The sequence below is a fragment of the Polyodon spathula genome, chromosome 22 (genome assembly GCF_017654505.1).
Source record: "Polyodon spathula isolate WHYD16114869_AA chromosome 22, ASM1765450v1, whole genome shotgun sequence".
NCBI classification, from domain to species: Eukaryota; Metazoa; Chordata; class Actinopteri; order Acipenseriformes; family Polyodontidae; genus Polyodon; species Polyodon spathula.
The window spans coordinates 3,973,350-3,992,596 of NC_054555.1; the positions used below are offsets into that span (position 1 = coordinate 3,973,350).

The window sequence follows — 19,247 nt, forward strand, 5'->3', positions numbered from 1 at the left end:
TATCAAATGGCGCTTTGGTTCTCCTTTTAAATGAAATATCATATCTCTCGTCTTAAAATAATGGATTAAAGGTGCCCTAGATACTGAATCTTAGATTTATTTATTTTTTTCATCATGGTTGATGTCAAAATATTTTATCCGTGGCTGACTTTCTGCATGCTTGTACTGTAACTGAAAAGCAATCTGCAGGTTATGCCGAAAATAATACATTCTTTAATTAAGAAGGCTTGCTATGCACTGGGCCTGAAAATGGAGCATGAATTCAAAATGTGAATATGAAATGTTTTTTTTTTTTTTTCCTGTTTATCTCCAAATAATATATCATGGCCTAAAACAGTACTGACTTTGCCCACAGATATAGTTCAAAATAAATTAGCATCCAAAATGCAAGTAGCCAAGTAAAACATATTAAAAGCTGGTTTTCTAGGACAATTTTGTCCACAAAAACAAACCATGAATGCAGTTTTCAGCGTTTATATAATACTAAGCTAAACAAAACACTACACAAGTGTAACCCAGGACCAATCAATTATTTTGTTCACAAAGTTGGAGCGGAGCACATGGCTTCAAGGCATGAACTTCATCAGTAATCAGTCTCACACAATCAGTGAAGGTAAATCGGAACAGAGTCAAATTGATTTCAAAATCTGATTGTGTTCTGTTATTACATAAAAGGTCCCTGCTGCCAGATTTCACGCGCTCCTTTCTGTGTCTCTTACACTGATTTGTTTACATTTGTAGCTGGGAATGCTGCTAATGATTTTCAATATTTTCGCTATGTTGTTCTTAGTAATGTAATATATAACCCATCCTACATACAAAGGAGGCAGCCACATCGGCACAGAACAATGTTGTGCTCATAATGGGCCTGTGCAGTGCCTCGTAGACCTGCCAATCTGTGTGCTAAGTGAATTTACATGATTGAGGAATCCAATTGGTAAGATTGAAATTACAATAAATCAGACAACACCAGTGCCAAAACTCATTATATAGACAGAGTGCTGAATTTGGCTGATAAGTTCCTGATAGAGCAGAACACAACTATTGTAGACTTCCTGCTTTTTTTTTTTTTTTTTATTGTTAATGGCAAAGAACAAAAGGTATAACCATCTCCCTCCAACTTTATAAATCATTCAAACTCATACTAGAGATATGCCTGCGGGTCTTCGACAGGTGCAGATATTGATTAGTGCCTCTGTTGATCTGTTATAGACACATTAAACCTGCTGTGATTGCTTTCATTTTCATATGGATTAATCATCTTTGTGTTAATAATTCTCTTTAAAGTGTGCCTTTTAACATTGAATGGTATGCTTTCAATTTTGCAACTTTAAACCTCTTGCCCAGGCTATTTTGAATATAAACGGTATATCCCAAGTGGTAAAAGAGTTAGCATTGATCGAGTTAATGGACATTGTCCGTTGCTAAAGGAAAATGATCTGGAACATGTTTATAAACCTGCTTTTACAATAAATGGAGAAAAGCATATAAATGGAAATGGTTGACATAATGTGACACATATTCCAAGGGAGATCAGTCACATGGCAAGTTGAAGGACATGCTAAGTGATTGATAGCTTGCCTATAGGGTGGGGGAATGTTTATTGAAATGCATCAGGCAAGGTTCAAGGTAGAAATTATAGGTTATGATCCCCTGGAAAGCGACTCAAATTAACAACTGGGAACAGGCATCTTTAGGGTCTATATGTCGTATACGAATAACACATAGGTCAGTCACAGCATTGTGTTAGAATATATGGGTTATAATACTATACTATGGAATATATACTATAATTGCATCTCAGCCCAATGAGACAAAGTCATAATTAAGTGATGGCAGAACCCCAGAACCCCTCGATTGCAATTTCTAGCCTTGAAATTCACTGCAGCCCATCTATTATTCGGTATAGAATGTACAGTACACAGTAGATTTATATTCTTGGGAGTTACCTCTCCCCAGGGTACTTTTAATCCTGTACAGACAAATTCAAAACAAAAAGTAGTATACTATTAAATATAAAGCTGCATTTAAGTTAGTTTAAGGTTTAGCCCCATATTACACAATTCAGAAAATACCATCTATTGTGTTTCCAGAAGGAATTATAACAGGTTCATAATGAGAGACAGAGACAGTTTATGATAAAGGAAATTGTGCGCAACCAGTTCAAACGTGTGCAACAATTTCTTTTGAAAGAATGGTATAGAAACCACGGTGCAAGCCCTAAGGATTATTCAAGCTAGTAAACACATCAGTCAAGCATGGGTAAGTTGTGTAAAAAGCAGTTTTGTTATATGCAACACCACTTTCAATAATAACATATCAGATAATTTCCTGAACAGCATAATACATTCACAATTTTGGAGCTATGGAGGTAATATTACGTTTGCTTTACCTGTAAAATGTATAGCAGTGACATATTTTATTATGAATTATCTGTTATAAAGAAACATGCAATTACATCTGCTTTATAAAATACTGAACTGAAAACATGCTTAAGAAAACCAGCTTCTTGCAATCCGGAATGCGTTTCTAGTTCATTATCCCCATCACTTAACATGGCAGCTCAAAAGTGGAACATGAACCTTTTCTGAGTGATTTAGCAGCAGTTTAATGGTATGTTAAAAATTAAGTGACCCTATATAATAGACGTTCCACTGACAGATTTAAAGCCAGCTGCTTCCTAACACATCCCCCTAAATCACTGTAATGAACGCTCAGAACTTACATTTAATCAGACTCAGAAAGACTATATTTATAATAGTAAAAAGATGAGATTCCACAGTAAATTCCTTATCTGATCTTCCCCGTGTGCACTGACTAACTACAGAATGACTGGTGCTGAAAATGGTTTCCTATTCCAAGTCTGACATGTTACCTTTCACATATTAAGTTGGACACATTTAAATTCATTTTTATGAGTTTGCAATTCTGGAGGGAGCTGTAAAATTGGATACTAGCTACCAACAGTTAATTATCATTGATTTAACAGTAATTAGTAAATAATCATTAGTAGGGACGTCCTGGGGAGCAAAGGTTTTGGTCTTTTCAAGAACATGTATTTCATAAACAGGAAGGTTTAAAGAATAAGTAGTGGAAGTTCCAAAAAAATGTAACGGTACACGATCCCCCCCATGTTGCTACAACTGTTTAAATAATGTACCTGTCATTTTTCTTTTCATTGTTAACATCCTGTCAACTTTTTACACTTAGAGCTTTAAAGTCTGTTTCAATCCATGAAACCTCTAATAGAAGGATATACTTTTACAAGGGATGTAAATAAGACCCCCCACTGTGTTTACTACGGGCTTAATCATACACACACCCCTAAACTTGTTAAACCGCTATACAATAGGAGTCTTATTCGCATCTTTGTCTTATATAATGTATTGTACCAGTTTGCAATAAAGCGGTGCCACAAAAAGGAAAAAAAAAAAGTTGGCTACTGGCAAATTCAAAATGCTTACAATTTAACAGATGAATGTATCCAGCTTATTGCTCACAAAGGGCTCTGGTGAGAGTGAGTCGGAAAACATCTACGATAGGTGCTCATATCACAGATGTTGCAAGCAGAAGACTTGCTCTATTGTACACTGGTCCCCGAAGTTAGTTCACAGAGGGCTATATCCATCTGCTGCCTAGAAAGTACAGACCGCTCTCACCCTTGTGAATTGGTTGGAGTTAAGAAGCATATCCTGCTTTGCATAATTTCTGGGTTTCAGTAGGTTTTTATTGAAGTTTTCACTGATTTTAACGCTTGCTTTCTTTTTTCAATTGCAAAAGCTAGATCAGCTACAAGCCCTCAGGGATGTTGATGCTGCTTCGTCTTACAGTATTTGTAGACCTTAATATTTATTTTAGTAGGATTTCGGCTGCATTAAACCTTATCAACTGATGCAAAGCCAGCTGGTGGTTCCAAGTAATTTCCCATCTAATGGACAGCTTTCTGCTGAAAAAAAAATCATAGCAGAGATGAACTTTTGTTACAATGAAGAAAAACAAAATTCCATTTCAGTTGTGCAAAATAGCTATATCCCAGATCAGCTCTTGTCAACGTCCTTTTTTTGTCCTAGCTACCCAGCAAAGGTGACCAGATAGTGATTTCAGATATATTCATTACATTTACAATAGCTTAATAGCCTAATTTGGACCACATCACGCTTACATTACTGATAAAGGAGGATCTGGTAATTATTACTATTATTATCATCTTTTAATTTTAGTGGTTGGCATTTTTTTTTATTTTCTCCCAATTTAGAGTATCCAATTATTATTTAGACTCAGCCCACTGCTACCACCCCTGTGCTGACTCAGGAGTGGCGAAGACAAACACACGCTGTTCTCTGAAGCTTTTTTTTGCACTGTAGGCTCACCATGCAGCCACCCCAAAAATACAGTGTCGAAGGACAGCACAGCTCTGGGCGGCGCTTGGCCAGTTGTGTGCTGCCCCCTGGGAACTCCTGTCCACAGTTGGCACTGGAATAGCCTGGATTTGAGCCGGCGATGTCCAGGCTATAGGGTGCATCCCGCACTCCACATGGAGTGCTTTTACCGGATGCACCACTCGGGAGAACCCCCATTATTATTTGTATTTTATTGTTTACAGAACAATAGATACAGTATTTGAATCTTGTTTTTGGTTCTTGAATATCAGTTTGGAATTCAAGCAAGTACAGAAGTGTGTTTTACAAATAGAAAGACATGAGAAATGTAAGCAGTAATACATGTGTATGGCTCAGATGAATCATACAGCTATGGGTTAGGGTTGCTTGCAGTCTGGTAATCCATTTTCTTTTTTTTTTACCAGATGAAATCTGTACAAATCCCTGCATTTTCACAGTGTTAACGCCTGCAGTGGTTAAACCTCTCTCAATCTTTACCAATTTAGACACTGCATATATTGGTTATCTGGTCCATCAGTTGTATGTTAAAAACTTTATAATACTTCCTCCCTAACTTCTATGTCCTGAGGAATGCAATTGGATTATAAATGTCAAAAAAGGGCTGGAGTGTATGGAATGAACCTAGGCACCCATCCATTCAACAGAATCAGTGCTGCTTGGAGCTCTGAATAGTTAATTTGCTGTGTCCAATAAGCTCTTCCATTATAGACTGATTTTTAAAATGGAAATGGCTTCCACAGGGAATAAATGGAAAGCCAATATAAAACAATGGATGTTAATTTTCTGGCCAGTTGCAGTCAAGTCATTACCAGCAAAGAGCCGTGAAAAGGCCATATGTGCAGCTGGGCTAGAGAAGTAATAGAGGTAAATAATGTTTCTGTCACAGGGATGCTTTGATGTTCTGTTTCAGTGAACTTTTTCACATTCTGTTGCTGCCATTTTTTCACACTTATGGAAATGGAGTTATATTGAAATAAACTATAAAACAAATACTTTGTGTAAAAGGCTAATTATTTTACAGTGTTGTATTTTTTTTTTTTTTTGTAAATGCTCTGGTAATTGGGACCTAAATGTTGATTCTATTAAATAATGAATTTAAGCAGTCTCTACCACCAGTGTCCACAATGGGTTAGGGAAACGCAGACACAGTAAAACAACGCTATATGTACGAACTTTGAATGCACTGTTGCTGTGGTATTTAATTCCTCAATTGAGACACATCAGAGAAAATCAACTGAAATAAGAGATGACAATGTTCTGTCACAGACTTTCATCCCTGTTTCCTCCAAACTTCATCAGATGTGATTCCCTAGAAAGGGCTTTCTGGCAATAATAATCACACTTCTATAATATATACTGCACAAAAATGATTTAAGAGACAAAAAATCAGGAACGGTGGCTGCATATATTCAAGCTTTTTGTGCTTTTTTAAAAAAAAATAATTTAAAACAATATGTTTACTGTTCCGTGATTTCCTTCTTGATAAATTGTAGCAATTTAAGAAATTGCTACAATTTACTGGCTTGGGCAATTAAGGCTTCACTCACCAAAAAAAAAAAAAACAACAATATGGAATTCATTTCTTCATTTCCAACATTTTTTACTCTGCTTCTCTTGCCCACATACTGTACCAAACCATTTTGAAAAACATATAATTCTGTATGTCAATTTTTCTTGCAGAATAGACTTCCTGATCACTGACTAGCTTTTTTTCTACAAATGTTCTAACAGTATGGCCCGCTTTACTTAAGCGCTCATACTGGCAAGCTAAGTATTCTCTGAGGGTGCAAAGTGCCATGCATTTAATAGTTCCTAAAGCTATGAATAAGTTTTTTGCTTCTCTAAGGAACACATGCCTGTTAAAGTAAAGTCTGAAAATTATTAAAGTTTGGGTAAATAATTATGTGGCTTAAGTGTGCAATGATTTTCAATATGTGATAGCTCTGCAAGTGTCATTTCTAAACAATGCAAAGTATAAAACTATATCAATATGCCATGATGCTCCACCAATAAACTTTTCCAAAAGAATACAAAAATAAGAATAATCATCACACTTCTATAATATATACTGCACAACTGTGTTATTGCTATGCAATCAATTGCAAATATTTCCCTTTTCTCTACAGCAGATGAAAAATAACCTTTTTATCTTTAGGTCCTGATGTAAATTATCAACCTAATATAACCTGTCAAACAATACACAAAACAAATACTTCTGAACACCCTTTTTTTTTTTTTTTATCAAAACACTCAAAACCACAGCTTAAGCTCAAATACAATGCCTATAATGTCATGAGGATATTATTATTATTATTATTATTACAAAATATCACAACAGAAAGTATCAGATTTCAAAATATCACATTACAGATTATCATATTACAGATACAAGCAGTTAAAGTACAGTAAACTCAGTAGAAAAGGTCAAATTCAAATAACAGCAAAATAAAGAATAGAGTAATTACATTTAAAAGTGAATTCAACTAAGAACAGTCAAACTTATATTAAAAAGAGCATGTAGTAAGTGCGATAAATGGATAAGAACAATTTCAAATAACAGCACTTACAAAAAATGTGAATACGGATACCTATAAGAGTAAAATCAAGTACAAGATACAGGATTGTTATAATTAAGAGCAGTAGTAGAATACAGCAAAGTAAGGTGCAGTTCAGTGCAAGTACAAGAAGATGCCAGTATGGGTACAATTCGGTGCTATACAGTCCAGTATAGTCAACAGTTGTGAGGTTTACAGATGCTGTCTGAACAGGTAAGTCTTGAGGAAGCAGCAGAAAGTGGTCAGGCTGAGCAATCCTGCTATCCGTGGGTAGGCTGTTCCTCCACTGAGGGGCAAGGGTGGAGAAGGAGCATTATCTGGAAGGTGGAGTGGGAATACAGCTAATTTGCCAGTGATGGCAGAGTGGAGGGGTGTAGGGAGAAATAATAATAACATGGAGATAGGAGGGAGCAGAAAGGTCAAGACAGCGGTAGGCAAGTACAAGTTTTGAACTGGATACGAGCGGTGATAGGGAGCCGGTGTAAGGAGCAGAGCAGCAGTGTAGCATGGGAAAAACGAAGAAGGGAAAAGACAAGGTGGGGAGCATAGTTTCGGATGAGCTGGTGAACAGGTAGCAGAGGCAGGGAGACCAGTTATCAATTCAAAAATCATAAAAGTGAATATTTTGCTTAGCTGTGACTCAGGCAACATGCTTTTGGCTGCTGTCTTTTGAGCCTCTTAGAACCTGACTGCAAGGCTGAGGACAACCAAAGCCACTTTGTGTCTTGGAGAATAGGTTTGAGGAGACTAGGTTTCAAGGTTTGTTCGGGAGACTAGGTTTCAAGCAACTGCATGACATTCAGGGAGTCTTGCCTCAAACTAGGTCTGCCGGAATCTTGGAACCAGGTTTTAAGCCACTGTTCCTGAAAAAGTTAATTTGTATATGCATTTTAGAATGTGGTGAAGGGCAGAGCACAATAGAGACGTCCACTATTCAAGGGAGTGCAAGCACATTAAAAACAAATGCTGTATGTTCTACATGGTTGATTAAAAAAGGGGCCTAATAGCCCCTGAAGGAGTGAACTGAAGACCCGTGACAGAGATTAATGGAATTGGTGTATGTGCCTTAGAAAAATCCCTATTTACTCATCTCATTTGTTAAAAAGTCATGTACCAAAGAGAAAGAGCTGAAAGTCTGCTGTGTCTCTCCATCCTACACCCCTCAGGAGAAAGCGACTATTCTAACTATTTCAGAAGCACTTTTGGCCGAGAGCAAGACCAGAGGTTTTTATGGCACTTATCAGCAGGATATTTGAGACGGGAGCATAAATATTACACAAAAGGAGAAATCTGTTGAATTTGTGAAAGCTTTACACCTCTAAAGTACTGAGCTAATTGGGTCCACAGCCCAAGTTCTATTATTTAAATGCTCTTCTGTACACCTGTATGCTTGTAAAGCATTTTCTGTTTCACTGCATTAAGCATTTAAACTATTTAAAAGTTTTTTTTTTTTTTTTTTTTTTTAAAACTTCTTTAATAAAAATTGTATCCTGTAATTTGCCTATTATTTTGCTGCAGGTTTTTATATATTGCAGAGTCTGGTTCTTTTTCTAGAGAAATAGTATTTCCAAGAAACTAAGAGGTACAAAATCAATGTAATCCTCTACATAAAACAGCTTTTTCTCTTAATATATGCATTGTATTCCAAGGCAGAAAACTACATTTAGGCAGCAGATAGCAGTATATGAAGTAGTTTGCAGTTAGTGGAAATTTGTACTGGTACTATAACTTTAGATTGGGTACATAAAAAATCATATCTAAAGCAAGAAATACCCATTACAAGGGTTTGACAAGGACCCAAGCCCTTTCAAATGACCCTGACCAGCCAACTGGTCTGCTATAAGGAGTTGCTTTTCCGAAACTACTAGCAGTCTTCTATTTGGAGTAGACTTATTTACCTAGCGGTCTGCAGTCTGGGTTAATGGGTTACCATCTATAGGTACCAAGCTCAGGTGTGTTTAATTAAGCTTATTGTACAGTCTAGGATTGCCCCTGGTACTATACTTTGAATTGAAGGGGGAAAAACAGCCAAGATACTGTGTATACCTTTAATTATATTACGCTCATTGGAACTGAAGGCAGATGAACACATAACCACAGTGCAGTATCACTGTGACTATTAAGTATCAGCATTGTAAAGAGTAACATATTTTGAAACAATGGCCCATGCTAAATGTTCTTTCTAATTACTGTATTGCTTCCCATCCCTAATAATTATGCATGTGCTATTGACATCCTTTCTTGAACGTCAATATTGTTTGTGTTTAATTAAGAAAAGGATAGCAGCAGCTGCTGAGAGCAGTAGACACAAGTGCAGTAGATGTGTACAGTTATCTTGTTTTTAGGAAACAATTGATTTCTGTGGATTGTACAGTACAATAGGTACAATACACAAGGGTTCATTTGAACCAGATCACACTGCATCCCACAACAAAAACAAATGTTGCAAAAAAAAATAAAAAATAAGAGAACTATGTACAATAATAAAAAAAATAAATATAAAATGCTTTCCTGTTCCATGGATTGAGTGGCAAAAGTGTTCTGCTACAACATTTTAGGAGGCATATGTGGGAGCTACTGCAAATCAAGGTCAGTACATTAGGTCTGGAAACAAAAATGCTATCCCTCTTACACAATTACAAGAGCCGGTACCTTTCTGTTTAGAAATTAACCCTTGACAATACCACAATATTTGCACAATTGTTGCACTGATGCGGAGCAAGGTGTATCATTGTGATGCAACACTGTTTCATCACTGAGCTCATCACTCTAAACAAGCCTCCGATTTATCCTTGGTTGCCTTGTGGAAAAAGATCAGGTGACAAACGCACCTGAAGAGTTTCCCATTGTCTTTTATTCTTTACATAACTTAATACAGACCAGAGCTGTGATACATGTATTAGGAAAGTGATCTGAAAAGAGAAGTCAGAGTAGATTATCATGGTTAAATTAGAACAGGCAATGTACTCTTCAGATATAACAACTATGGGTAAGTGAGCTGAATATAAAAGGATCAGACTTGCAGGAAGAAGTTCTTTAGGATTCCAGCTGTCTTGACTGCAAGAAGATCACTGCAGGAGAACTACAAGCATTTAAGAACCAAACTCCATCTGCTGACACTGGATATTGCTTTTTTTTTTTTTTTTTTTTTAAGGAACTCTGAAGAAAATCTCAGAAAAAAAAGAAACTTAATAATATTTCTAAATATCATCCTGTTGTGGATTTCTAAGCTCCACAGCAACTGTGTTAATTCCGTTTGCTGTTACTGATGAAGTATTATAAGTGATTTATAGCCATTACACAAGGGGTTTTGCAACCGAATGCAACTTAGGCGATGCAGACATTAACATATTTTTAACATACATTTAACAGCAGCTTCCCCAAATTGATAATTTTCCTCTCCATGTGAGCAAACAAAAATGGCATGCAATTTAAGGGTTTTATGAATCTCATATATCAGACTGCAACTCCCTTGAAAACAATCACTGTACTGTAGTTATACAATGTTTAGAAGTTACTACATTTTATTTCAAAACTGATACCCCATTGCTAGGTTAAGTGACAAGCTTAATAAGAGCACAATAAAAAAAAAAAACTTTATTCTTAAAGTCTGATTGGTTGGATTAAAAGACAAAAGGGTAGTTTAGTAACCACACATATCCAAATCTTGGATTTTTCTAATCATGTGAACCATCTACCAACCTCGGAAGAAAATAAACAAGAAAGCTACAACCAGCACCATGCAATACACTGTAAAAGTATTAACTTTCAGTGCCCTTTTACTTTTTTTAGATGTAAAATTGTGATCCTATGTGGTCCAAGCACCCTGGTACTGCCAGCGTTTCTCCTCATTACAAATGCAGTGCAAATACCCCGTCCTTTTCCTTGCATGTTTGAATAATTGCCTGTATCGGATCCTAGCCAAAATTACTGCTTCCAAACACAGACGTACAGTACCACGCTGTCAGATGCAGTAGCCTAATAAACCATCTGACTGAGCCCCACAGGGAACAGACTTCTGCATAGCAGAAGCAGAACTACATTATCCCAGGTAAAGAGCTTAAATAAAAAGGCATAGAGAGAATTCCAGGGGTAAATAGTGTAGTGAAAAAAGTTGGATAATCTTGGCTGGATAAGCAGTGGAGCAAACCTTTACCATGCCCAAGGTAATTACACAACTATATTCAAGTTTTATCAATGCTGCTGGTATTTAAAAGTAAAATACTGTAATAATACTGTCAAATAATTCCTTCAGGAGCACTTTTACTATGGTCTGACTTTACTTCACTATCTGTTCCATAAACAGGAAGTGAAACAGTTTGCTCCATCTGTAACTAGAGAAAGTAGTGCAGGGCAGCTCTTAGACAGCCAGCGCTAGAATGAAGCCTGCAGTATGATTCCTGCATATGTGTGAAAGTGATAGCAGGTTGTCAGAAAGCTTTTTGGCTTGTTCAGCAACCTTGTGGCAAAGCAAAATCGATTAAAGAAAAAAAAAATTGGCATTTTTGCTTTTTGTACTGTGTTTTAATATTTTAACGAATTTGATAAAGCAAAGGCCGAATACCGCATACATGAGAAGAACAGGTACATGCAATTCTATTTGTATTCACAATATCATCTCATTAACTTACTCCAACAGTTTTGCGTTCATTTTGATTGTCCTTTCGCTATAACAAACCCCTTGATATAACGACTGGCCCCTTAATACATCAAATGGTACTAAAGCAAATTCAACAGCTCAATTTAATATTGTGCCTTCCCACTATGCCGAATGTGCATTTGTATCTCTCAAAACTTGTGCTCCAATGATCAGACTGCCAACAACATGAACAACGTCCTTGGAGGTGCATTATCACAGACAGGTTCAATGTTGTATCTAAGCATGTCTGTTTATAATTATCAGTACACTCAACCTACCTCTCCTTGGTCTATTACCGAAGCCTGAAAAGCCAATTTAAAAAGTACAGGCAGTATAGATTACAGGAAGAAAGCCACCGATTCATGGAATCATTTACTAAGTATTACACAACCATCAGACTCGTAATACAAAGGCAGGCTTCAGTCACTATATAACAGCAAGAACAAAATGCTGATTTCAAACTTCTTGCAATGAGAAGAGGTTAAGTTAAAACACTAAGTTTGTACCTGGTCTTTAATTGAAAACAGCCAATGCAAACACAAATGTCAACGACCCAAATAACCGAGTCATATTACTGTACCCATGAAATACTGCTGCATGATCATTTTATCCCTGAACACAATGATGTACTCCAATACCAATAGTAAGCCTTTATGCTTTGTTTAGTTTTTTTCATTAAAAAGAATATGTATATTAAGTTCTTGTTTTATTTAACTTGCACTGAGATTTTAAATACAGTACCACACTGTCGCAAAAATACCTTAGAAAATGATTGCATGGATGAGTACTACATTGACGTTAGTAAGTTCTAAACTGACATTTCAATCTTTCTTTGACATTACATCAAACATACAGTACAACCATCATATCAACAAATAGTTATTCTATTTAAAACACATTTTTACTTGATTTCCGTCGAGTGGTTTCCAGCTGTTTCTTCCCAGGTCAAGTAAATCATTGTTAAGAATAACTACTGAATGAAGAATGCACACACTTAAGAACTGATGGATCCTTTTCTCTTTATGAAGCTAATATGAAGTTGTTTTTTAAAAAAGAGTTAGTGAAATAAGATTCCTTTAGGCATCCCTTTTCCATTGCTGGGCTTTAAGCTATAATGTATTTTGCACAAGTTGCATGCGAGTTTGGCCATTCATCTCCCCAAAGCTCTTGTTTGAAGTTTGAGGGAAGCAAAGCCCACAGAAGTAGCAAATCAATGCTGGTATAATAATTAATTATTTCCCCACTTTGTGCTAGAATCCAAAGTGAGATAAAAGAAGACCACTTACTGTGCATATAACAGCCAGGGGCAGCATGTGAAGCATAGATTTCCAGTATCTAAGCACTAATGCGATTTGATCTAGCAGATACCAGTGCAACGCTAGGGATTTCAGAGTCATGAACACTAGGCAAAGAAACCTTACCGTTATCTCTCTAAACAGAGCTTTCCAATATAATTAGCATCCCCAATTTAATTGACATGATTATTATTTAATAATTGGATTTACAATAAATGTGTTAAACAACACGTTTCACACAAGATGGCAATTGTATAAATGTCACTGCAATTACAGGCCCATTGAAATCTCTAAGTAATACAACAGTTTAGTTATATTGTCATTCCAAGCAGCATGGCCAAGTAAACTGACATGATCAAAGGGTCTCACACTTTATTAAGTAAATCGAGCTGGATCTCTGAATCTCCTGGTTCCTAATCAGAAAGGCCCACTATCAATCAACAGTCTGCCTCCATCAGAGCTTGTGGTTCATAACAGAGTTCAATCATACTACAACCTCAATGAAGCTAGTTCTGGACATCTTCTATAACGCTCATCAATGGTAGCAGGCTTCCAGTGCACCACTGGTGCTGCAGCATGTATTTAAGAAGAAAACAACTGTTGCTCGTTTAAAGACTGCATGTTCAGTGACTGTTGTGCCAGGCAGTGCATGGATTGACTTTAAGTAACAATGTAACACATTATTCTAAATTCAGCAGATTCATTATAAACACAATCAAAACAAATAGGTTTGGTTTAAGTAAGCCTGATGATTAAAGGAATATGTAGGCTTAACAGATGAGACACAATTGTCTCCTATCTAGGTACAGCATACTGAATAGATAATGAAGGAGAAATAAATACACAATGTTTTTATTTTTCTTTTTAAATGCTAATTGTAGTTGTATGTGTATTCTGTGGAATTATTAATGAGCAACGTTTGTTATTTAAATACGACATCAAAGCAGGCACAATTTTAATTCTCACACTCTAAACAGAATCATGTACTGTAGAATATTTACCCAATAATTGTCAACCTATGCACTCTCTAAAGTGGAGAACATACATTCTTTTGATCTGCTTTTTTCACAACCCAGGTGAACAATCTAGAGCACACGTCTGGTTCCAAATATATAAAAAAATAATAATTAATCTTTTGAATTTAGAAAATAAATTATGAGGAGTATGTAAAATTACCACACATGTAGACTGTTCTGTATTGCTTTAAAAAAAAAATTCTCCATGTCCTCCCTTAGATTCCTTCAGCTTTAATTGACTGCCCCTTGCTAATGCCATAATTTACATCCCTAAGAGAGCTGTGATCTCCTTGTGATAACCATACCCTTCTTTCTGCCTGAGTAATTCATCCCCTCCGAGGATATACATCAAGGACTGGCATGCAGAATCCCAGTGACCTTCAGACACACTAAGACATTGACCACAATCTCTCTTTCTCAGCAGATTTGGGCACACTCTCAGCTGGGCTGTTTTCCCAGGCAATTACCCATTTTTTACCTTGTTGATTAATTAAACAGATCTGCTTACTCCACCTGTCAGTGCTGCATGCTGGAGCCTCATAATCCTGCTCTAACTAAAGGAATGACAAACAAATACATCTAAAAGGTGAAAAACCATTCAACTGAGCAATATTACCACTGGCTTCTTCGCCAATATGCAGTAGCTACGAAGCTGCAAAGTAATGTTCAGTAGTAACCCTGGTTTGAACCTCTACTAAAAGTTACATTAAGTCATAAAATATATTTCAACTAGTTTAGTAGCTTTAAAAAAAGTGTTGTCTTTGAACTATGTGTAATATAAACATCCTGTCTTCCTGATACATAAAAAAGCCAATGATATGAAAAAAAAAGCTGAGAAGATAGCATTTGTCTCCAGATAAAGAACCAAGACGTCCAAATCACAGGGGGGTGATGTATCTAGTGTATATAAATATTCCTGTATGTTAAACAGAAAAGACAAACTTTCTTTAAAAAAAAAAAGAGCTGTAGTATCTAAATGTGATTGTATTATGTTTTTTGACAATAACAAGATTAAAAATATCCCAACGTCTTCCCTTTTGCACGGTAGTTTAGTATAAAATTAAAAAGAGGCACCTTTGTTTCTGTAATTCTGCAAAAAAATTAAACTTTGCAATTGATAACGCCTGCTAAAACAGCTTGACTTGGAAGCCCCTAGCAAGGATTCAGAGCTAAGAGTCGTACTGTTAGTCTCTGACATACCTTGAGGTTTGTTTCAAATTAGCCAGTTTGTTCTTCAGTGGCATCATACATTTATCGCAGCACAACCAGAGGCTCCATATTAAAAATAATATTAGCATTTCACAATGAGGATTACTCTAATCTATTTCAGCTTAGTGGGCCCTGCCAATGCAAAGGTCTTTATTTCCATCTACTGAATGATATTAAGCTCTTAGTCAAATAACTAGAACATTCTTATTTTTAAGAGATTAAGCTGGAGCATGCTCCACTAACTCTCTTCCCTGCAGAGGCATTTAAATATGATGCATGCACAACGCAGATCAGAAGAACCATTACTGGAGTCGGAATATTATAACAAACTCTTGAACTGCATTACCAGTGTGTTGTATAATAATTAATGTACTAGAGGCTAGTAAGACCTGAAGCTTTCAGAAAAGTTTCTGTAAATTCAGAAGGCATCTCTGGGAATCCCAGTTAACAGATGCAATATGTAAGAAAATCGACACGGATGACACAAACCTGCTGGATTCAATAAACCAAACTTTTTGCTCTACAGATTCCTCTGAAGAGACCTAGTATGCAATAAATACACATTTGTAGCTAAAACATCCCCTTTCTCTTTCATTTCATGCACACAGTGATATTCTTTTCTTTGACAGAAAAGCAAAAACCAGATATTCAGAAATGTAGGCAGCTTTTATGCAACTCTGCTTGTGTTGCGAGTATCTTGCATATAGTATATTTTCAAGTCCAACAAATTTAAAAGAGTTGGAGGGAAATGAATACATCTAAAAGACAACAGCAGTATTTTTTTTTTTCAAATTAGCATGTGCAGTTGGATCTGCACAATCATAGCTCCTTCTGTAAATCTGCCTCTTATCAAACCCAAAGTTTAGCTGGACTCACGGAATGATGTGTAGAATTCCTGAAGAGTTAAATGCCCATCATTGTTGTAGTCATCATATCTCAGCAGGTCTTGCAGTGTACACTCCAGCAGGTCATCTTCCAGATGATCCCTTACTGATATCTACAAGGGATAAACCAGAGCTTGCTCTTTACACTGGTGTCATAAATAATCAATGAACATTTGTCACCCCCCCACCCCCACATGCATGCTTGTTATTTATGTTGTTTTTATGTAGATTACGCATATATAATGGTAGTAAACGTGAGCAATGTTTGCAAGCTGTTACCTTGTATATTGTAGATGAGACTCGACCTGTCAGAGGAGACTGGATGGTACAAGTTTAGATTTAGGGTTTGGGTTAGGGAAAGTGATTTTCAAATTAAGATTTTAGTTAAATGCATGGATATAGACTTATATGTAAAGAAAGATTACTTTGTTACAAAAAAGATAAGTATGAAAAAGAAAAATACATAACCCTCAGACAAAAATCTAGAATTAATAGATAATATAGATTGACACGTTTATGCTTTGGTCACTAGCACCAAGAAATCAATTCCTATAAGGGCTTAAATCTCACTTTCTGGAGCAGACACTTGAATAATTTGAGATTTATTTCAGGTTGTTCGTCTATTAAAAAGATTGATAAAGTCTTTGTCCAGGGAATCTCTTGTTCAAATTGGGGTTAATTCTCAGTTGGTTTAAAAAAAAAAAAAATTATATTGAATAAAATAACTATTTATGAATGTCTAAGCGATGACAATTGTATAATTGCATCACATACATAATTTATAAAAGCAATATGCTTGGATAGACAAAACGAATGCATCAATGATGGCACAAATAATTATTTTACTCTGGGCTGCTTCTTCACAATGCTGCTTTCCAGCCACTTGAAGGAACTATTCTCCCAAGAGGCTGGCTGCACTATATTCAATTTACACTCTGAATGGAAGTGTAATGCTCACTGTCATTTAATTCTCACCTGAGCCAGTTCTTCGCTGCCTATGCGCCCATCAGCGTTGAGATCCAAGTACTTGAACATCTTCTCCACTACGTGCCTCCGTTGGGACATTCTGTTTCCTTGGACAGCCCCCTGTTGATTGTAGTGCTTGGCCTGAAGGTCCAGAAGCATGTTCTTTAGCCTGTTGTACTCTGCCATTGTGCATGAATCACCTGTAAAATAAATAAATAATGTGCACCAGCATTTACATACTGCTGAGTGACTACTCGTTTCTCTCTGGAATCTGACAACAGTGCATTAATACTTAAGCGTTGCTTGATATTTGGAACTTCAAAGTAAAACAAGCAGCTAATAAAATCCTAAGCCTCTTACAACAGCCCAAAGCAATTTAACATAATTTACAGACTGTTTATTCTTACTGTGGATTAGAAATGCCGGTTGTGTTTCTATACCTAATCCTACATTATTATATGTGAGAACATTGCTAAAAGAAAGGTTAAGGGGAAAAAAAAAAGCATCTTAAATTAGGAATGGTAAGTGCTTAATTGTAATGCAGCAGTCGGACTTAAAATCCAATTATGCAAAATATACAGTAAGTGTCCCCATGCTGAAGCTCATAGAACAAACTAATAAATAGAGGCATTGATACAGACTTATGTTCTGTGGAAATACCTCCCATTTTTATTACAGGATGTACCCCATACTGGTTGCATTGTGCTTAATTCTTTACACAAAAAGTGCCCTTTAGATGTCAATCGTAGCATTTTTCTATACCATCAAAATACTTCAAGAAATAAATGCATCGACACCTTTATGGTATCACAGAGCAGATGCTGTAGATTCAAAGCCTGTACACGTATTAGATTTTGCTCACAAAACTGAAATGTACACATATCTTGTTCTTTATCCAGTCTGCGTCAAACCACGGCAGCTTCATGCAGCATTTTGTCACATCTGAACAGGGGGTGCAATGCAGTCACTGCTACTGTATATGGTTTTGCCCTTCTTTCAAAACATGTTTGCTCGCAGCACATCAGCAGCGCAGCTCGGATGCATTATCAGAAAATGTCACTACACTCCTCTAGTTCAGCTTCTTATACATGTTGATACTGTTAACACAAACAGTTTTTTTTTTTTTTTTTTAATTTCAACATTTCTGGAATTGAATTGCCGTTTCCCTTTTTTTTTTTTTTTTTTTTTTTTTTTACCACTACGAGCGACTTCCTTCACTTACCTTAAACACTGTAGCATCAGAACAATTCATTGCACTTGGCATTTAGTTGCATCATCTGGCTGATAAATTATTGATAAGCCTGTCAGTGAGCATGGAGTGGGATTCAATTTCCAAGTCAAAACTTGGTAATAAACTACATCTATCAAACCTATGTTCTATGAGAAAGGTCAATGGTGATTCAGATTAAGTTGTTATGACACATCATTAATCTGGTTCCTTCAATTATCTGCACTTTGGAGAAGGCTCATATCCTCGCGCACATATCCCACTTTAATACATTGCAGCTGGCAATTACGACAAGGTCTCAGCTAAATCCTTTTTAATGCTTCCCCCTCAGCAGCAGAGAATAAGAGCTTTGAAAGTTCAGTAAATGTGCCTCAAAAGGAATATTTCTTAAGAAGTTTGCATGCGCTGAGAAAGTAGCCACATCCTAGAAAGTATTGTAGTGTGTTATAGGTGGAGATATAGACTAATAAATATGTAGTCCATATTAACTAAACACAGTTTTATATAAATCAACGAATATTTCCATATACATTACACACACACACATATATATATATATATATATATATATATATATATATATATATATATATATATTATACATACATATATATATATATATATTATATATATATATATATATATATATATATATATATAAGATATATATATATATATATATATATATATATATATATATTATATATATAGTTATATTCTACTATCTGTATATATTAGATATATATATATATATATCTATATTAGTAACAGCCGGACTCTCCACACAAACTCACTCGGGTTCTTTTCCCTTCCAAATCACGACCACACACAGGATTTTGAAAGAAACAGCGCTGATGCGCACTTTTAATTATAAATCCTTACAAAAATCCTTTGGAGCTCATACTAAACAATTCTGCAGGTCCCTGCCTAGCTCGCAGGATGGCTAAGCCCTTTACCTGGCATAAAACAAATGAACCACACAGGTTAATACACCATGTACCGTCTAACGGTTCGGCAGCAGGGTACACCTGCTTCCTTCTACTCAGCCGTCTTGT

General features: G+C 36.1%; 1 protein-coding gene across 3 annotated transcripts in view; it reads right to left on the minus strand.

The window, feature by feature from the left end:
- Positions 1–19,247, minus strand: part of LOC121296914 (follistatin-related protein 5-like) — a 102,333-nt gene that overhangs the window by 23,592 nt on the left and 59,494 nt on the right. For all 3 annotated transcript variants that reach the window (XM_041222822.1, XM_041222823.1, XM_041222821.1), the window contains exons 5-6: positions 16,974–17,164; positions 15,991–16,111 (exon numbers count right to left, since the gene is read on the minus strand). In XM_041222822.1, coding sequence (XP_041078756.1) covers positions 15,991–16,111; positions 16,974–17,164 — 312 coding nt within the window. The remainder of the gene's footprint in view (positions 1–15,990; positions 16,112–16,973; positions 17,165–19,247) is intronic.